Source organism: Sparus aurata, chromosome 14 (genome assembly GCF_900880675.1).
Source record: "Sparus aurata chromosome 14, fSpaAur1.1, whole genome shotgun sequence".
Classification (NCBI taxonomy): domain Eukaryota; kingdom Metazoa; phylum Chordata; class Actinopteri; order Spariformes; family Sparidae; genus Sparus; species Sparus aurata.
The window spans coordinates 727,365-749,746 of NC_044200.1; the positions used below are offsets into that span (position 1 = coordinate 727,365).

Here is a 22,382-nt window from a genome sequence, read left to right on the forward strand (position 1 = left end):
TCCTACCTCCCTTTAGCACCTTAAAGGGCTATATATATATAATTTATTTATATTTATATTACTATTTGTTCTATGTGTTGCTTTTTTTTATTTGTTGCTGCAGGAGCACCCTCAATTTCATTGTACTCTCCTGTACAATGACAATAAAGACTATTCTATTCTATTCTATTCTATTCTATTCTGTTCTAATAATGTATATGTATATACGAGTCTATTCTGTTTCTTACCTTTTTAATTGTATAGTTTATTTTTTACTATTGTTATTGTTTGTTTTTTTTAATAATGTGTCCTATGGCTGCTGTGGCAAACAAATTTCCCTGTTTGTTGGACAATAAAGGAATACTGATTCTGACTAAAGAAATTCATTATTGAACCAAACTGAATTTTTTTTGTAACAAAGTCATACGTGTTCCAATCGTTCATCACAGAAAATGAAAGTTGTAGAAATCATTAGAACTGAAGACTACGACGATATAGATTTTCTTTGCAAATGTATTTAAACTTTTTACCATAACTGCATGTTCAGGATGCATTCTGCATGTTCTCATTTTGCACATGTACAGTGAAAGATCATCACAACCCTTTATTCTTCTGCACATACAGTGGCAGTGGAGAAGATGGATTCCATGCTTTCGGCTGAAGGAGCTTGGAGCTCTCAGTACAAAGATATCAGTGATATGGATGAGCTTAAGGCTCCAGATTGTGCTGAGACTTTCATGACTCTGCTACAGGTCATCACTGGTAAGGCTATTCATTAAAAATGTTTTGATTGGTCAGTATTCTAATTTTTTGTTTACGTTCAATACTTTATTACCATGTCAACACAATTGAATAAAATGTATCTCAGTGAGCTCACCCTAACACAGACATGGGAACAACTCACTCAAAATGCATAACATATATTAAGAGTTTGAATAGATTAGACACAATTAAATTAATAAAAGAAAATACATAAATAAGTCAAACGGTATAGACAGAAATTCAAATTAAGATCTGAACCATAAAAAAACGGTTTTAAGGAAGCAGACAGCTTCAGGATATGTGCTTTTCTGACATCTGTTTGTTATTGTCTGAATACATACTGTATGTCTTGGGCTGGTCGATAAAATGGCACCAAGCCATTGCTGGAAACTCATTTGTGTTGTCAAATGTTCTCAAAAAGAAAAGTCCCTGATGAGCTTTCTTTAAAATAATTATGAGTTACCCCCCTCCATTTTTCAAAGTAGAAGAGGTTGTCACTCCCAGAAATTTGTATCTGTTCACTTGTTGCTCCTAAATTTGAGCTTGTCTTTTTCGAAATTTGGAGCATCTAGCACAATTCTAATGAGAATGTACAGTATATCAAAGGATAGTACATTATGAGAAAGAGGTAAATATATTTGTGTACATGTACGTCATTATAGCATACATACGCGTATACCAACATTGTTAACAGCAGCAGCTTAGGGGATGTGAGTATGTCGCCATAGACTATGAAATCTAAACATATATCTATCTATAAATACAAGGAATCTCTGTCTGTCTGTCTGTCTGTCTGGGTCAAATATCTCTGCGGATAAGGATCACACTGACCAGAGACTTTCAACATGGCTGCTGCGTGGTTCAGTGGTGTGCATCTAAGCATTTGTTTGGACTGCAATGATACCGTGAATAAATTATTTCATAAATGCTTTACAAATTCCGCCAAGCATTGTCCACCAGAGCAACCACAGTCACATGCGCACCAGAGCCAATCACTGCACACCGTGGCCACGTGCGCACCAGAGCCAATCACTGCAGAGCTCAAGCCCACGACATACCTGAAGAAACAAGCAGATTTGTACCTGCAGCAGCGCGAGCTGGACCGTGATTTTGCCGGCGGTTCGGTCCATTCTGTTCTGTTCTGTGCATCTAAACTGACTGTTGTGGATTAATGAGATTAAACGGGTCCGGACCGAGTCTGTTAGCGTCAGAGGAGATCCGGAGACGCGCGGACAACAAAGTGGAATTGGAATCTGTGGATGTTCATGTGTAGCTAGCCGCTAGCTAGCTGCTAGCAGCTAGCTACACGGCCCACCTCCCGAGGCGACGGACCGGACGCATCGGCATGTCCAAAACCGAACCTAGGGTAAATAATGTCCGTCACGCTTTTTCGCGAACATTGCCATCAGGTTTGCTTTGTGTCTGGTGCAGGGAGAAACAGTAAAAACGGGCTTTTGTCACGAAAGTGTCCAAGCAGCAAGTTTGGTTGTTGAGAAACAGGAAGTTGTGGGAGGGACCTAGGCGGATGATTGACAGGCACTGACGGTCGGTGTGTAGACAGCGATATTGAGAGTTGAGAGTTGAGTGTGTAGTTAGTGTAGTGTTTGGTGTAGTGTGTTTAGTGTGTAGTGGAGTCGGTTTTTTGTTTAATGAGTCAGAATAATGAGGAGAAGCTGAATGTGGAGCAGGCAGTTCAGCTATTTATTCAGCAGGAAGGAGCTCAGGCAGACCTGAGCATTGCCTGCATTTAAATGTAAATAGTTACATATAACTTTGTACATTTTTTAAATGTATGCACAAATTTAGCAAACAACAATTTATATTTGCATTATAAGTTAAAAAAAAAATGGTTTGTTAAACATATTTGTGGTTTTCACAGTAAAAAAAATCTAACTTTTTCAACTAAGATTTTATGTTTTTTTTGTGATTTTAGGTCCATTGTGTTAATACAGTATGTCAAAATGAAAAAAGAACTGTACAGTCACACATGTGAGGTTGTGCTGAAAATAATGACCCCAAGTAAATAGCTTTTAAGGTGAAATATAATGGCAAAATCAAAAATAGTCAAAAACAGCCAATTATACCCTGGAATATCGGATTTCACAACAAACCTAAATATCCCTGACGTCCCACCTTCAAACACAGCCTCATTTGGCCATCCATGAAAAAGCTGCTTAACCTCCCACTTTTTTTATAGGAATACACTTTTCTTACGGGCACTACACTAGTAAATATAATTAACCAAAATACACCAAGACAAGTTATCACCTTTTTATGTGAGATATGTGTCAAAACTTCTCAAAAAGCATCACATTTGTCCTTTTGACGTCCTAGTCATACATAATTTATATTTTTGAATATGACTACCCTATGGTTCAGGGCTCTACACTGAACTTTTTTCCCAACGAGCACAACGCTCCTAAAGTAAAATATCTGGGAGCACAAGGACATATATGGGAGCACAAAATATATTTATTTATCGAAATAGGCAGCACAAATGAAATGATTTACAGTGTTTGATTTCATTTTTTTCATTTCAGGCAGCACAAAACAATTTCTTAAATTTACAGTGATTTCATTTTTTTCATTTCATTTTGTATCCAATGTGTACTAAACACAAAAGGATGTCAGTTGTCCAAGTGAATATTAATATTCATATAAAATAGAGGAGGCACTAAAATACAATAAAAAGAGGTGTGTCTTATTTGGCCCACTTAGGAACATGATTTGATGCTGGTTTGGAGTCACTGGGTCACATGACATGGAAGCTATTGAGAAAAAATCTTAGGAAGCACTCAAATACGATAGAAAGAGGTGTGTCATTCGTTCAGTTTACTAGTACAATCTGCTGCTGGTTTGGAGTCACTGGGTCACAAGACACGGACGATATTGAAAAAACTGCAATTATTTTGTATTAATAAGCCCGGTGGTAGGTTAGAAGGGCGGCCCACCGGCGGCAAAGCATGTTTTTTTTTTGTGACAGGGGCCTGACACAGGCCAGCAACTGACTGATGGCAGTGCCCTATAGGTAACAGATTCATGACGTAGTAGAGTTTAGAGTGGTTCCATACTGCCTTGCATTAAATCAGTGTTAACAGTTAATTGGTGGGCAATTATGTGCTTTAGGAGCCAGTAAAGACATTTAAAACCACCAATCATGGCTTCATGCTCCATATTAATCACTGGCTCGTATGCTGCAGCGATTGACAAGCCTACACATGAAAATAGTGGAAGCTAACTATTGTATATTTCATAATAGATATTTCATTAAAATCAGTGACATATATTTACATTTGAAACAATGTGGCATTGTTTACATTTGCTTCTGCCTGTTGCCATATTGATGCTGGTGTGATGGTGGACCAAACATGAGCGTTTAGTTCATCTTGCATATAAGTAGTGCAAGGAGCTTCAATAAAAGTTCTATGGCTTTTGTTCATGTCAGGAACCTGAGACAGTGCAACATGCTTTGATTTCTTGTAGAAACTATGACCGCTAAAGACGAGATCTACTCAGAGAATTGCAAGAAATTGGCTTGGAAGAAGTATCTGTGAAAAGTATTTTAGAGGTAGTAACCCTAACCCACTGGTCTATATAGCAGGATATAGGGCACTAAGGTGTTGGTCCCATAGATGGCAGCAATGCAACTTTTGGATGGAGGCTGCCGGAAGCAGAAGCAGAAGGAGAAGAAGAGTCACCAAAACATATCAAAAGCCAAAACTTTTACTTCATCAAAACAACTAACATCAGATCTTATGCAACGCTGAATTAAATAGCGGCGTTTTATGACTAAACCAATGTGAAATTAGCGCACCTGTTATTGGTAATACTTTCCCGTATTGCAAAACGAACAACATAAAACTTACTATAATTGGTCAGGTACAGCCACCCGCTGTACAAACTCATTTTGATTAAATCCGCTGGTTCTTTGTTTCCCATCCTGCCATGGAGAGGGCTGCTCTACCACTGCAGCGGACGACGAGCTTACATCCACGCTAGCTGTCTCATCGACCCGTGGCTCAGCCAATGTCGCACTGCTGCACACCTGGTCAACAGGTGAACCAGCAAGTTCAACATCTCCGCCTTTGTTTGTCCGTCTTCGGAAGAAACAGTCCAGCGTTGCTTGGCTTTTTTTTGTGACATCCCGTTATGTTCAATCACAAGTAGCCTAGGTAGTGTGTAGTGACAGTAGCAGTTGGGTGTGGGGCGTTAGGTGATGAAAAGACACCTGACCTCAGACCCGCCATGTGCTCACGTGTTGACCATAAGATGTCACCATTTAAATAAATAAACAATGCTTAGCCTGGCGTCAGGAAATCTAAGCCTGGCAGGCCGCCAGGCTTATAATACACTAGGGGAAACCCTGAATATATTTATGCTAAGAAATTTAATGATTTAGACTTTCTTTTATTGTCATTTGAATTACACTTTACAGTGCAATGAGAACAAAATTTAGTTTCAGTGGCTCAGGATAGTGCAGGATAAAAACAGTATGTAAATTTCAGATGTTGGAAAGTAGGATTTACGGAAGCGGCGTTCTCTGCCGATTTGCCTCCAGCCCAGCTGTTAGCCCCACTCAACAGCTGTGCCTCTGTCCTCGTTAACAACGCCTCTGCTTGCTCCTCTGTCGACTTGTGATGCTAGGAGTGTCCGTAGCAACTGGGTCTTGTTGCCGTAGGTCCCTAAATCAGTTTCCAGCAATTCAGCGAGGCTCTGGGAGGTGAGCTAACTGTTCTCCTGCTGCTAACACTGGGCGAAACTGGACCCGAATGAATAACCGCCGAATATCCAACCTAAAACTAACTTCACCACAGTCCGTTAACCTGTCACCTCTCACATGTTTTTTTCTCACAAGTAAGTTAATAAGGTTTTAAAAGATGCGTAAAATACATGTACATAGCTTGGCACATAACAAACAACTGAACTCATACACATCCATACAATTTTCTCACTCCCACACACGCCCATCTTCAAGCCAGGATTCAATATTGCATGGAGCTTCATTCCCGGAGCAATTCGGTGAGGCAGCAGAGAATGTTGCTGACTGAGATAAGAGGAGAGGTCATATATACAAAGGAGAGTGGTGGATAGGCCCTCAGCTCTGCTGATAGTTCCGGAAATATTTTAGGAAAGCCCTCATACATGTTGGAACTTTTTGTTAGAGTCACTAACTGAGTAGCGGATCTTTTCGAGGCTAAGACAGGACATAATGTCCCTTAGCCACTGAGCGTGGGTGGGCGGAGCAGCATCCCCCCACCTTAGTAGCAATGCCCGCCTGGTCATAAGAGAGGTGAAGGACAACGTGTGGCGTTTGACTGGAGTCAGGAGCGCATCCATCTCTCCAGTTGAAGATTGAATCCCACACTCTGTCCGACAGGGAAAGGCTCAAGTCCTGCTCCCAAGCAGCTTTAATTTTGTCAAGAGGGGTGATGGATTAAAGTTAAATCTGACCTTAAATAAGTCTGATAGCCAATTGTCTATATTAACCCAGATCCTCTGAATTTTACTGCAGTCCCAAAATGCGTGGATTAATGAATCTGAAGTTCCACATTTAAAGCAGTTTCCTGATATGTATGGATTCTATTTATGCACTTTATCCCTTGTGCAGTGTGTTCTGTACATTATCTTGTACTGGTGTATCCCTGCCACCCTGTCATAGATGGTTGAAATTAAACCCTTGTATGACGGGTGTAGGCTAAGGAGCATATCAATTACGCATACATCAGGCTCATCAGGAAAGTTTGGTAACTGAGAATGGAGAAAGTGTCTTGTTTGCAAGTACCTGAAAAAATCGGTGTTTGCTAGGTTAAACTTTAAAGTAAGTTGTTCAAAGGATGCAAGGCTGTTATCAATAAAAAGATCCTTGAAGCGCTTGATACCTTTTTTGTGCCATTCTTGGAATGCAGAGTCAAGTTAAGAAGGCGGGAAGAGATGTTTTGAGAGTATAGGGCTTGAAAGAGTAAAAAAAAAAAACATTAAACCAAAGTGTTTTCTGAACTGAGCCCACACTCTGAATGTGTGCCTGGTTACCGAGTTATCAACTAATTTAAGTGGGGGAAGTGGGAGTGGAGAGCCAAGCGGTGCTGGAATGGAGAGGTAGTTGGCAGTTGGCAGTCGGCTTGATTTTTAAAGTGCGACCAAAACATAATTCAGTGTATATTAGCCGCCCAGTAGTAAAAGCCAAAATTAGGCAATACCATGCCTCCATCATTTTTAGATTTTTGAAGGTAAACTTTGCTTAGCTGAGGTCGCTTGCCCTTCCCTATGTTGGAGGGTATGACAGAATCAAGTGAGTCAAAAAAGGATTTGGGGATGAAGATTGGTATGGACTGAAGAAGATATAAAAATTCAGAGAGGATGTTCATTATTCTGAAAACTGGCCAAATTGGGAAAGCAATGACGGCATAGGTGGTAGAGAGGTTTCTGGGCTGGATATAAAAACCAAAAGGTCGTCGGCATACAGGGACGCCTTGTGTTCGAGTCCACTCCCGGAAATATTGTTACAACTATGCTGCGCAATGGCTAAGGGCTTGATGGCAAGGTTGAAAAGGGGATTTTCCAGATTGCAGTGAGGTGATGGCGGTGGCTACTTCATCGGGTGTAACCGGCTCATCCAATCTGTTCCTACAGTTTTTTTTTTTATACAATTTTATTTCGATTTTTCAATACATAAAAGTCAAGACAAAACAACCACCGTCCTGACGACAGAACAAAACAAGACAATAAAGGCCAAGCCAAAAAAAAATAAAGAAGAAGAAATAAAACAAAACTAAACAAAAACACACCAAGATTGCTCCACCTATCCAACACATAGGTTCAGTATCAGTGTTGTCATCTAGACCTTCAATACAGAAATACAACCAAATATCATTCGTCTTTATGGGACACCCATATCTCAAGAGGACAAAATAGAAATAAATAGATAAATGTATCAGTTATTAAAATCAGAGGGCCAAATAGATAACAAAAAAAATAATCATGTCACCCCCAAAATATTCGGGCTAAGTACTCAGTGCCTGTAATACTTCCGCCCATATGATTTCAAATTGAGTTGATTTATTCCTTTCCATAACGATAGCTTTTTCCATGTTCAAATAATGAGACATTTCTCTTTTCCAGCATAGTAATGTGGGAGGGTGTGTGGATTTCCAATGTTTAAGAATCAGTTTCTTTAATACGATTGATGAAAAAAGAATAATCCAACTCAATGGGTACCTCACTGTGTCCTGCGACATATCTTGGAATATGCAAACTGATGGATTAAAGTTAAATCTGACCTTAAATAAGTCTGATAGCCAATTGTCTATATTAACCCAGATCCTCTGAATTTTACTGCAGTCCCAAAATGCGTGGATTAATGAATCTGAAGTTCCACATTTAAAGCAGTTTCCTGATATGTATGGATTCTATTTATGCACTTTATCCCTTGTGCAGTGGGTTCTGTACATTATCTTGTATTGAATCAAACGTAGATTCTCATTAACAGTGATATCTCTTGTTAAATTCCAACAATCCCTCCATCTTACAACAATATCCTCTCGTTTTAAATCTTGGTTCCACAAATGTATTCTTGACTGTAACAAATTTTCTATGGAATACGATTTCTGCAAGAGTCTTTAGACTCTACCTATTAAATGATCACCTGATTCTGAATCAAATATAACCTCTTCTAAATTACTCTGCTGTCCAAATGACTGTAAATTTATAGTTTGAAATATGCTTCTGAGTTGCATATACTTAAAAAATTCTCTATTAGACAAATCAAATTTCTTTTGCAGATCAGCCCATGAACTGAGTTTGTTTCCATGCATTAAATCATTTATAGTTTCTATCCTGCTGTCTCTCTATGTGGGCCAGCTTAATGGTACATTTTGAAGAGATATCCAAGGATTATTCCATAAGGAAATATTTTTAGGGACTGATATCAGCTCACTCAGAATACCTTACATTTTTCTCCATGTTGTTGCTAAAGTTCTTACTGCAAAATTAATAGCGCTGTTTTTATCATTTGAAAATATATAAAACAAAAGGTTTTGAGGGTTAACTTGTCCATTTTCCACTTGGATCCACTGTTCTTCTATTGTATTTTTGACAATATGACGTAAGTAAAATGCTCGAGAAGCGAGATAATATAGTTCTAAATCCGGGAGGTTAAAACCCCCTTCCGACTTTGGAAGATTTAGCGCTTTCCTTTTAATTCTATGGTTTTTCTTCCGCCATATAAAGTCTGTAATAATAGAATAAGCTTTATTGAAAAATATTTTAGGGGGAGTCATTGGTACTGTTGAAAATAGGAATACAAATTTTGGAAGCCATGTCATTTTAAGTAAATTGATTCTTCCCGTAAAATTTATTGGGAGGTTCATCCATTTATTCAGATCATATTTCATATTACTGAGCAATGGAATGAAATTATCTTTATATATCTGTTGCTTATTGTGACTTATTACGCATCCTAAGTATTTGATACTGTTCGTCCTCTTAAAAGATTGTTGTGATTCTTGTGTAATGTTTTTATGTTTCCCCACTGCCATCACTTTTGCCATCAGTTTTGTCCATGTTGATTTTATAACCTGAAACCAATGAATATTCAGAAATAATTTTAAACAAAGGAGGTATGGATTTTTCAAAGTTAGTTAAATACAACAAAAGATCATCCGCAAACAAATTCAGTTTATATTGTTGTTTACCTATACTGACACCTGTAACTTCTGGATCCTGTCTGATTTTCTCTGCAAATGGTTCCATTGCTAAAGCAAAAAGGAGTGGGGAAAGTGGGCAACCCTGTCGTGTGCCTCTCTCCAATGTAACTTCTCCGGATAGTAAATTATTAGTATAGATCCTAGCTGTGGGATATTTATATAGTAATTTTATAAAATCTATAATTTCAAATGGAAGATTGAATATTTCCAAAACTTTAAATAAAAAATGCCACTTTTATGGTTTGATTATGGTCTGATACATAGATCTAGGGAGGACGAAGTTATTTGACATATATCTTGTCATTTGAATAAATAGGGGAACTAGTTTGCTCCATAATGTTGAATAAAATTCAACAGGGACAACCTGTTCCTACAGTTAGAGGTAAGTGCAGGGATGTTTAGCTTATTTAAAAGATTTGCCATCAAGGTATTATCGTTGAGGAATTCTGAGGTGTAAAGCTGGGAATAGAAATTCCTGAATGTATCATTAATTTTGGAGTGATCTGTGATAACTTTACTGTCTTCCATTTGGATTTTTGTAATGTGCTGCTTTGCTTTAAATCCTTTTAGCTTATTGGCTAGCATCTTGCCAGACTTGTCTCCATGGACACAAATCAGGCTCTTGCTTTTTAAAAGTTGACATTCGAATCTATGTGTTAGAAGGAGGTCAAATTTGGTTTGGATTTCAACATGCTCTTTATATAGTTCTGGGTGTCTACCTTGTGCGTATTGACGATCAATGTCTTTAATCTGATTGGTTATTTCTGATCACTCTTCATGAGCCCTTTTTTCATATTTGCTGTGTATGAGATGATTTGTCCCCTGAGATATGCCTTCAAAGCATCCCAGATAATCAGGCTGGAAGTTTCAGGAGAGGTGTTTGTATGAAAAAAAAAAAAAAGGTTATTTGCTCCTCCATAAATTTCACAAAATCCTTATCTGACAGTAAGACCGAATTGAAGCGCCAGTGTCTTTTAACTCGAGGGAGGCCAGCGAGGGTCATATATAGCACAACGGGGGAGTGGTCTGAGATCACTGTGCTCTTATAGTCACACGAGCAGACAGACGGGATCAGTTGATTATCAATAAGAAAGTAATCATTCCTGGAGAAGGTATTGGTGGACATGTGAGAAGAAGGAGTATTCTCTCTCCTTTGGATGAAGATAGCGCCATACATCAGAGACACCATAATGGTTAGCAAAGATTGAATAATTGAGGCAGATTTGCTCAACATGCCTGGGCTAGACGAAGATCGGTCCAGCGCAGGATCCAACCAGCAGTTAAAATCCCCACCAAGTATGAGTGTATGAGCTCAGATCAGGCAGGGATGAGAAAAAGTGCTTGAAAAACCTCATATCATCTGCATTCGAGGCGCATACATTAGCAAGCACAACAATTGTATTATATAAGTTCCCTGAGAGAATGATATAACGTCTGTTTGTATCCGAAACAACACTATTTTGTTCGTAGGGAATGTTTTGGTTGATGAAAATCAAGACCCCTCTGGCTTTGGCCTGGAAGGTAGAGTGAAAGTGCTGCCCCGCCCACTGTGCCGTAAGACGAGTATTATCAGAACCACGAATACGTGTTTCTTGTAAAAAGGCAATCGCTGTTTTGAATTGTTTGATATGTGAGAACACGTTCCTTCTTTTAATAGGGTGATTTAGGCCCTTGACATTCCAGCTCAAGAAGCTTAACCCTCCTGTTGTCCTCCTGGGTCAAGGGAAAGAAGAAGGAAGGATGGGGAAAGAAAGAAAGGATCGGAAAGGGGATGGTGGAAAGAAGGGGGGAGACAGGAAGGAAGGAAAGAAGATTGGAAAAGGAGAACAGATTGGTTCAGGAAGGAAGAAGGAAGGATCAAGGGAAAGAAAGGAGGAAGGAAGTGAAAAGATGGGGGTAAGAACGAAGGGAGAAAGGAAACGGAAGAAGGTGGAGAAATAGAGGATCAAAGAAAGGAAAGGGGGGAAGAAGAGAGAACGAAAGGAAGGAAAGGAGAATGGATGGAGGGAGAGAAGAAAAGGAGGAAAGAAGGACCAGTCCATGCCACCCGGCAGTTACGGGGTGGGCGACAAAAATCAAAAGTAAAGTAAAAAAAGAGAATACCTGGTTAGCCACACAGTAATTAAGCAGTTATGTAGATACAGCGGGGAGGCCGTCAATGTATGTCTGTGCTTCATCAGCCGAGCTTAGCCGCTTCTTTTCCCTGCCGGAGAGTGTTATGCAGACCCGTGCAGGGTACGGTTGTATAGCTCCGTCATTACTTCCCTGTACTCGAGCGCTGGCTCAAGGCCTCAGGGCAGTAATCCTCCATGATACGAATCTGTTGGCCGCGGTAGTCCAGCTTCCCTCTCCACCTAGCCTCCTGGATCAGAAGATCTTATGTCTTGTAGCGGTGCAGACAGATGATGACCGGGCACGCTCTCTGTCCTGGGGTTGGTTTCGCTGCCAGGGAGTGATGGGCTTGGTCATTCTCTGGCGGGGAGGCGAGCCTGCCCACTCCAAAAACCTCACACAGCAGAGCAGAGAAGAAGTCTGTAGGGTGCCCGCCTTCAACCAATTCTGGCAGAAAAAGGATGCGCGGGTTGTGCCGCCTGCTCTGACCTTCCAAGTCCTTGTTAGCATGTAGTTGTTTTCACTGAGACTGGAGCAGAGATTTTCAGGTTCACTGAGTCTTTTGCCCAGGTCGTCCGAAGCAAGCTCTAGAGAAACCAGGCGTTGGCTGTGGTCCTCCACCGTGGACCGGACTTGATCAAATTTGATTTCCAGTAGGCTAAATGAGGTTCTGAAGTCAGCCGCTAGCCCCTTGCAGTGCTGGTCAAATAGCGCGGGGATAGCCTCCATTGTTATGCTAGCCGTCGAGTCATCTTTTCGCCAGGATTTATCACTCTTAGATGCCATCTTATGATAGAATTAGTTAAGGGATAAGGTAGATGCACTGTGTATCACTTTGGTTGTTGAGTTAAAAGGTAAAGGAGAGAAGGAGCTGAAAAGTTAGCTGGAGCGCAAATTTGTGCATCTACTCCATGCGGTTGCCAACCAGATGCCGCATTACACTGGTTAATAGATTACAGAAAACTACTGTGAATGGTGAGTTGTGGCCAGAGGATTGTAGTTTTTGAACGATCACGGACAAACTAGGTTGTGACGGTAAGTTGTGACTTTTGCTCGCAAATTAATTTTCTTGGTTCGCACATACATTTTTTTAGGGGCAAATGCAAGTGAAATGCTTGCACTGTAGAGCCCTGCTATTGTTTATAGTGGGAGGTTCCTTACGAGGGGTGGGAAAAAATATTGACATGCCAACATATTGTCATCCTTCTTTGTGCGATATGAGTATCAAAATGCTGGTGCCAAATATCTACAATTTAATTAACAGTATATGGCACCAAATTTGCGAAAATACAGCAAAAAGTGGATCCAAGGTATGAAATACAGAGCAGAAAATGGTTACAGAAAAAGCTATTGCAGCTCTTTATGATACCACAAGAGGTAAGGTGAAGGATGCACTCCAGGCTACAGAAAGCATTGTGCTCACCTGCGATGGATGGATTTCATTGGCCCCGCAGTCATATGTCGCAGTCACTGCAATTTTATTGATAACGAGTGGTGTTGAAGAAAATCATTCAAGGCCTGTTGAGCAGTTTGCTGTGGTAATGTGTTTATTCAAAGAATACCAGTAAACAGGCACAGGGCGGATCTGAGCCAGTGAGTGGACCCAGAGCAAATGAAACAGTAGCATTTTATACAGTAAGAACAAAGAACAGGTAAGGACAGGTTCAAACAAAAGATAAACAAAAGGGGATGCAAAGGCAGGGGCTCTGCTCTTTGGAGAGAGTGAACAGCGGAGGGTGGGGAGAGGTATGGGGGCACACATTTAACATAGTGATCAAACCAGGTCCAGACGTCTCTTGATCAACTGGTGTTAATCAAATGTGTATCTGCAGGGTGTAGGAGACAGACAGAAATTATCGTTTTGGTCTAGAGGTCAAAGGGCTCCCTCCAGATGCCACCTCAAATGTGTTCCTCAGTGGGAAATGCACCCCTTATTACTACAAACTCTCTCTATCTATCTATCTATCTATCTATCTATCTATCTATCTATCTATCTCTCTCTCTCTCTCTCTCTCTCTCTCTATATATATATATAGATATATATATATATATATATATATATATATATATATATATATATATATATATATATGTGTATATATATATATATATATATATATATATATATATATATATATATATATATATATACATATATATATGTGTGTATGTGTACAGGTTTACATACACAAGTTGATGATGCTTGCAAAGCACTACAATCTTGTGTTGTTATATGTACCTTTTTTAAAGAAATGTCCAATCATCCAGCCATTTTCTTCCGCTTATCCGGGGCCGGGTCGCGGGGGCAGCTGCCTGAGCAGGGACACCCAGACTTCCCTCTCCCCGGACACTGCCTCCAGCTCTTCCGGGAGGATCCCAGGCCAGCTGTGTGACATAGTCACACCAGCGTGTCCTGGGTCTTCCTCGGGGTCTCCTCCCGGCGGGACATGCCAGGAACACCTCCCGAGGGAGGCGTCCCGGGGGCATCCGAAACAGATGCCCGAGCCACCTCAGCTGGCTCCTCTCGATGTGGAGGAGCAGCGGCTCTACTCCGAGCTCTTCCCGGGTGACAGAGCTCTTCACCCTATCTCTAAGGGAGTGCCCTGCCACCCTGCGGAGGAAACTCATTTCGGCCGCTTGTATCCGGGATCTTATTCTTTCGGTCATGACCCAAAGTTCATGGCCATAGGCCATAGGTGAGGGTAGGAACGTAGATTGACTGGTAAATTGAGAGCCTCGCCTTTTGGCTCAGCTCTCTCTTCACCATGACAGACCGATACAACGACCGCATTACCTCGGCCGCTGCACTGGTCCGCCTGTCAATCTCACGCTCCATCCTTCCTTCACTCGTGAACAAGACCCCAAGATACTTAAACTCCTCCACTTGGGGCAGGAACTCTCCCCCAACCTGGAGGGAGCAAGCCACCTTTTTCCGGTCGAGAACCATGGCCTCGAATTTGGAGGTGCTGATTCTCATCCCAGCCGCTTCACACTCGGCTGCAAACCGCCCCAGGACATGCTGGAGGTCCCGGCTCGAAGGAGCCCAACAAGACCGCATCATCCACAAAAAGCAGAGATGAGATCCAGTGGCTCCCGAACCAGATCCCTTCCGGCCCGTGGCTGCGCCTAGAAATTCTGTCCATAAAAATAATGAACAGAACCTGTGACAAAGGGCAGCCCTGCCGGAGTCCAACATGCACTGGGAACAGGTCTGACTTACTGCCGGCAATGCGAACCAAGCTCCTGCTCCGGTCGTACAAGGACCGTACAGCCCTTAACAGAGGGCCTCCGACCCCGTACTCCCGGAGCACCTCCCACAGAATGCCACGAGGGACACGGTCGAATGCTCTCTCCAAGTCCACAAAACACATGTGGACTGGTTGGGCAAACTCCCATGAACCCAAGAGCACCCTGCGGAGGGTATAGAGCTGGTCCAGTGTTCCACGGCCAGGACGAAAACCGCATTGTTCCTCCTGGATCCAAGGTTCGACAATCGGCCGAATTCTCCTCTCCAGCACCCTGGAATAGACTTTCCCAGGGAGGCTGAGGAGTGTGATCCCCGATAGTTGGAACACACCCTCCGGTCCCCCTTTTTAAATAGGGGGACCACCACCCCGGTCTGCCAGTCCAGAGGCACTGTCCCCGACTGCCACGGGATGCTGCAGAGACCTGTCAGCCAAGACAGCCCCACAACATCCAGAGACTTGAGGTACTCAGGGCGGATCTCATCCACCCCCGGTGCTTTGCCACCGAGGAGCTTCCGGACTACCTCAGTGACTTCGGCTTGGGTGATGGATGGGTCAACCTCTGAGTCCCCAGCCTCTGCTTCCTCTATGGAAGGCGTGACAGTGGGATTGAGGAGATCCTCGAAGTATTCCTTCCACCGCCCGACGATGTCCCCAGTTGAGGTCAACAGCTCCCCACCTCCACTGTAAACAGTGTTGGTGGAGGTCTGCTTCCTGAGGCGCCGGATGGTTTGCCAGAATTTCTTCGAGGCTGACCGGTAGTCCTCCTCCATGGCCTCCCCGAACTCTTCCCAGACCCGAGTTTTTGCCTCTGCGACTGCCCGTGCTGCCGCACACTTGGCCTGCCGGTACCCGTCAGCTGCCTCAGGAGTCCCCCGGGCCAGTCAGGCTCGGTAGGACTCCTTCTTCAGCTTGACAGCAACCCTTACTTCCGGTGTCCACCACCGGGTTCGGGGATTGCCACCGCGACAGGCACTGGAGACCGTACGGCCACAGCTCCAGGCAGCTGCGTCAACAATGGAAGTGGAGAACATCGTCCATTCGGACTCAATGTCCCTAGCCTCCCTCGGGATCTGGTCAAAGCTCTCCCGGAGGTGGGAGTTAAAGATCTCCCTGGCAGAGGGTTCCGCCAGACGTTCCCAGGAGACCCTCACAATACGTTTGGGTCTGCCAGGTCTGTCCAACTTCCTCCCCCGCCAGCGGATCCAACTTACCACCAGGTGGTGATCAGTTGACAGCTCAGCCCCTCTCTTTACCCGAGTGTCCAAGACATACATCGGAGGCCAGATGACACGACCACAAAGTCGATCATTGACCTCCGGCCTAGGGTGTCCTGGTGCCACGTGCACATATGGACACCCTTATGCTTGAACATGGTGTTATGGACAAACTGTGACTAGCACAGAAGTCCAGTAACAAAACACCACTCGGGTTCAGATCGGGGAGGCCGTTCCTCCTAATCACACCCCTCCAGGTAACACTGTCGCTGCCCACGTGGGCGTTGAAGTCCCCCAGTAGAACGACGGAGTCCCCGGTTGGAGCACTCTCAAGTACCCCTCCCAGGGACTCCAAGAAGGCCGGGTACTCTGCACCGCTGTTCGGCCCATAAGTCCTATCCCTGACCCAAAGGCGCAGGGAAGCGACCCTCTCGTTCACTGGGGAAAACTCAAACACATGGCGGCTGAGCTGAGGGGCTATAAGCAAGCCCACACCAGCTCGCCGCCTCTCACCGCGGGCAACTCCAGAGTAGAAGAGAGTCCAGCCCCTCTCAAGGAGTTGGGTTCCAGAGTTGCTCGTCTGAACCCTCCCGCGAGTGGTGAGCCCACGGGAGGGCGGGCCCACGTTGCTCGTTCGGGCTGCGCCCGGCCGGGTCCCATGGGCAAAGACCCGGCCACCAGGCACTCGCCTGCGAGCCCCAACCCCAGGCCTGGCTCCAGGGTAGGGCCCCGGTGACGCCAATCCGGGCGACGTGAACTTCCTTGCTGTTTTTTCTTTCATTAGGGAAATGCGATGCATTAATTTGCATTCATAGTTGTTCAATAGTTCTGTAGAGACCGGAAAACTTGTTCTGCTGCGGAACTGTGCTGTTTTCTAACAGTTAATGTTCATGTCATGGTACTTGTGGACGTTGACAAGTTATGGTATTGTCTTTCAATACAGCAATTACTGCAGAATCGCTGAATCGTGATATAATCAGTACAGTTGTCCATGTAAAACGTATCGCAACGTGAGGTACCCTCTGATTCTCGCGACTAATGTCAATAAATATAACTAGGAAGAAAATTAATGCAACACTTGTAATTTTAGTTACTATAAAGAGGCAACATTCATTCTACTGGTTTAAAGAAACAGAATCAGAAATACTTGGGGGAAAATTGCTTGCATTACAGCTGCTTCCATTCAAAAGTAGGATACAAAATAGATTAATAAAGATAGATGAAATAAATATATGAATTTGTTTGTCAACTTGATACAAAATACAAAAGAGAGAAACAGAGCATCCAGAGTCTTCCTATTGACCTAGAGTGTCTGACACTCACAGTGAATTGAACAGTTTGATGGCCACAGGCAGGGGATCTTGGTGGGATCAGTCTAGTAGTGAATGTGGCTGACCAACACGTCATGGTGTGGATGGTAGCCATTGTCCAAGAGGACATGTAACTTAGACAGCATCCTCTCTGACCTCAGCATCAGAGAGTCCAGCTCCGACCTCAAAACGTCACTGGCCTTGCGGATGACTTGCATTTTTAATCAGTTAATGTGCTATTAGGGCTCGAATTGCGATTATGATTTTTTTTATATAATCAAACAGCTCTATGTGCTATGAATCCAAAAAGATCCCACATTGGTGCTTTTGTGTTGTTCACGTCACTTTAGAAGCTCTTCTCATCATCAGGTTTGCCCATTTTTTAATTCTGGAGATTTGGGTGTCTTCCAGTGTCTACATATTATCCTAGCAGCCACTGCGATGCCCACCACATTCAGCAAGAATGCACTATGTGATTTGATGGTACTTGGGTTTTATCCCCTAATAAGTCTTGGTGATGATGGTAATGTCCTTCCCATGTTGTTCATATATCTAAGAATTGTTCTCCAGAAGGGTTGTATAATTGGGTATTACCAGATGCAGTGAGGCAAGGTGCCTATGTCTAACTGACATTTCCAGTCACTAGTTATTAAACCCAAACCTGAATCATAGTGGTGCCAAGTAAAACATGTTACATATACAAACCTGTATATATAAACCTGTTTTTTTATTTGTGTTGGGCAAATTTCCCTTTATTTTCCCTTATGCACTTCCAAGTGTTAGATATAATTTTCATCCAGTCACTTTCCTTAATTACACATCCCAAATCTTTCTCCTAAAGTCTCTTACTGATTTCTATATCCCAGTATTTGGCTGTGTTGGCCATTTCATAGGATAGTGTAATATTGAATCTGGTAGCTCTAGGCCTCCTTTGTTCCCTGAAGAACACACTTTATTTAAACTGAACACAAATATAAACGCAAGACTTTTGCTTTTGCTCCCATTTTTCATGAGCTGAACTCAAAGATCTAAAACATTTTCGATAAACACAAAAGAACCATTTCTCTCAAATATTGTTCACAAATCTGTGTTAGTGAATACATCTCCTTTGCTGAGATAATCACAGGTTTGGCATATCAAAATGCTGATTAGACGGCATGATTATTGCACAGGTGTGCCTTAGGCTGGCCACACTAAAAGGCAATTCTAAAATGTTCAGTTTTGTCACACAGCACAATGCCAAAGATGTTGCATTGCAGGAGTGTCCACCAGAGCTGTTGCCTGTGAATTGAATGTTAATTTCTCTACCATAAGCCGTCTCAAAAGGTATTTCAGACAGTTTTGCAGTTCATCCAACCGGCCTCACAACTGCAGACCACGTATAACCACACCAGCCCAGGACCTCCACATCCAGCATGTTCACCCTCAAGATTGTCTGAGACCAGCCACCCGGACAGCTGCTGCAACAATCGGTTTGCATTGCCAAAGAATTTATGCATAAACTGTCAAAAGCGTCAAGCTCATCTACTTGCTCGTCGTCATCATCGGGGTCTCGAATTGGCTGCAGTTTGTCGTTGTGACCGACTTGAGTGGCATTTTGAATGCACACGAGATCCTGAGGCCAATTGTTGTGCCATTCATCCATGACCATCACCTCATGTTGCAGCATGATAATGCATGGCCCCATGTTGCAAGGATCTGTACACAATTCCTGGAAGCTGAAAACATCCCAGTTCTTGCATGGCCATCATACTCACCTGACATGTCACCCATTGAGCATGCTGAGGCTCTGGATACGACACGTATGCGATACGTATACGACAGCGTGTTCCAGTTCCTGCTAATATCCAGAAACTTGGCAATACTATTGAAGAGGACTGGACCAACATTCCACAGGCTACGATCATCAACCTGATCACCTCTATGCGAAGGAGATGTGTTGCACTGCATGAGGCAAATGGTGGTCACACCAGATACTGACTGGTTTTCTGACCCCCCGCAAGGCCCCCCCAATAAAGCAAAACTGCACATTTCAGAGTGGCCTTTTAGTGTGGCCAGCCTAAGGCAAACCTGTGCAATAATCATGCCGTCTAATCAGCATCTTGATATGCCACACCTGTGATTATCTCGGCAAAGAAGTGCTCACTAACATTACACTACACTAACAAGATTTAGACAGATTTGTGAACAATATTTGAGAGAAATGATTCTTTTGTGTCTATCGAAAATGTTTTCTATCTTTGAGTTCAGTTCATGAAAAATGGGAGCAAAAACAAAAGTGTTGTTTATATTTTTGTTAAGTGTAGTTCATTAAGTTAGTATGTCCTTGCTCTCCCAGAAAATATCTTAAATTATTGCGATATATTGTTTAAAAATCTGCATAGTAAGCATAGTCAGTAAAGAAGCATAATCAGTTGTGCGCCAAGGATTCTCTTTCTTCCAATTGCCTTAAACTATAAAACTTTACAACATTCTCTTACAGCTTTTTGTCCCTTACAACTTACGTCCTGATTGTTGGTCTTTGCTCTGGGCTCTCTCTGCTCAAGCCCCCTGCTTGGCCTTGCAACTAACAGACATTATTGGGTGTGGGCAATTGTTTTTTGTTTACTTCTACTGAGAGCTGAAGAAAGCTCCAGAATTAACTCTGAACTGATAAGAAGTAGTGATGTGTCAGTCGCAAACAAAACAGCTCTTGGAGACGGCGCGAGCGAGTGAGTAACGGGAGGAAACGCAGTAATATTGAATGTAGAGTATGCAAGGTTAAAATCTCATATGTAGCAGGCTCTACAAAATATACTGCACAGGCACATTAGAACTGTACGTCCATTAGTGCAGTTGAAAGAAAAAAGACAAGCAAGTGAACCTGCTGATAATGAAGGTGCCAGTTTGTCTACTGCAACTGTTGCTGCTGCTGTAGCGTCTACAGTGTCTACAGTACACCACCACAACCACCTGGACCTACAACCCAGAACTCTATAACACAGTTTGTGCAAAAGGCTATGTACTTTAAGATGTATTTTTGTAGCACTCCGTTCCATGATGAAACATTTGATATAATGTACATTAGTAATTCATTGTACACATTAGGGCCCGAGCAGGTCTCTACCTGCGAGGTCCCAGCTAGTTTTTCGAATGATTCTTATTATTAGGGCCTATTATTTGGGTCAGAGCAGGGAACCTGCAACATCCCTATTGTATTTTAAAGGATTATTATTTTTAGGGCCTGAGCAGGTAGACCTGCAAGGTCCCAGCTTGTTTTTCTAAGGATTATTTATTAGGTCCCGAGCAGGTCTTGACCTGCGAGGTCCCTATCGTTTTTCGAATTATTATTAGGGCCCGAGCAGGGAACCTGCAAGGACCCTATTGTTTTTCAAATGATTATTAGTGCCCAAGCAGGGAATCTGCAAGTTCTTATTGTTTTTCTAGTGATTTTTTTTTTCTTCTGCCAAAATGATCACATTTTTCACTGCATGAACATAGCCCAAAGCTCACCAAACTTAGAACCAGGGTTCGTACGGATGCTTGAAATCCGTGAAAGTGCTTGAATTTCAATGTTGTGTTTAAGGTCTGAAAAGTGCTTGGATTTTAGTTTAAGTGCTTGAAAGGGCTTGACATTATGTCTATGCTACTGTCATATACTCTATGTCTTTCACAAAATTGGGATCAGACTGGATAGTTGCTTATAACAAGGAGAAATAAAATCAGTAAGAGCAGCGTATGTGGAGATGTTTCCTCCTGGGCTCCACTGAGCCTCTCTGCTCCTCTCCGCGACCTGCCGGTCTGTGTGTGACCCCGCCCCTTTCGAAGAGAGACAGCAGGAGATGACTAAATGCCGGGAGGCTGTTGTTTTAACAAGCGTTGGCTTGAAAATGATAACTGCAAACTATGGTTTAGATAAGGACCGAATCAAAGAGTGGCGTCATGCAAGGTCGTGTGCAATGGGAGAGCCTGCGCTCTCCAGTCACAAGAAATGTAAGTTAAGACTTTTTGAGTAACTTAGGCCAACACTGCACGTTAACACTTTATGTTAACCGCTAACGTTAGCTAAACCATAACACGCTAAATAATAATTAACACACCATTAATCACGTTAAGTGACCTCGTTAAGTTAGCGCCTGATTGTCCGTGTGTCGTTACACATGCAGACTGGTAGCAATAGAGAAGGATGGCTGAAGAGAAGGTCGAATTTGATGCACCAGAGCTGAAAGTGCCAGAGTCAGAAACTGACTGTTCAGTTTGTCTCTGTAACGTCACACCAGGCACTAACATACGTAAGAGCTTTAAGTGTGAAAAGGAAATGTTCACTTTTCTCCCATTTTCATGACTTACTTCTAATAAAGTAAGATTAGCCTACATTGTAAGGCCCTTTAGCTAATGTTTATGAAGTTTTGTATGTTTTATCTGGATACAGACTGATGTGAAACAGATTGACGTTATGTCGCTGTTCTATTGGCTGATATATTATAGTCAGTAGCCCAGCAGCACTAACCTGTTGAGGCAATGATAGCTTACCTTGTTATTGCTAGCCTGGACGGGGATCTTGCTCACAATTTTTCTAAAAGACGGAGAATCCACTGTTGAAAGTGGCAGCATATCTTCGACAACATACTCTGCCACAGTCTCCTCACTTCTTGAGGTTCAAGCATCGCAGAACGGGAGAATGTTTTTGCTGCTTGTTTTTTTCTCCGCTCTCATGCTCAGTTTGCTTTCTTTTGGTTACTAGCTTAATGTTAGTGTGGCACCGCTCTAGATGTTTCGTCAAATTACTTGTGTTGTTTCGCGAGGTAGAGAGATCTTTTGGTTTTGCACACAAAGTGCACGTAGCTATAATGTTCTTCACATCCCTGTCTCTGAGGAACTGAAAATAGGAGGAACTGAAAAAAAAAAACAAAACAAAAAAAAAAAAAATATATATATATATATATATATATAATATATCTATTATATTATATTATCTATATGATATATATATATATATTATATATATATATATGTTATATATATATATATATATATATATATATATATGTATATATATATATATGTATCTATATA

The 22,382-nt window shown here is 42.4% G+C and overlaps 1 protein-coding gene across 7 annotated transcripts in view; it reads left to right on the forward strand.

Annotated features, from left to right (window-relative positions):
* rint1 (RAD50 interactor 1) overlaps positions 1-22,382 on the forward strand; it is a 137,798-nt gene that overhangs the window by 93,632 nt on the left and 21,784 nt on the right. For 6 of the 7 annotated variants that reach the window (XM_030440003.1, XM_030440006.1, XM_030440004.1 and 3 more), the window contains one exon: positions 604-741. The exons of the other annotated variant lie outside the window; for it this stretch is intronic. In XM_030440003.1, the coding sequence (XP_030295863.1) occupies positions 604-741 (138 nt within the window). The remainder of the gene's footprint in view (positions 1-603; positions 742-22,382) is intronic. 7 annotated transcript variants of the gene reach the window in all.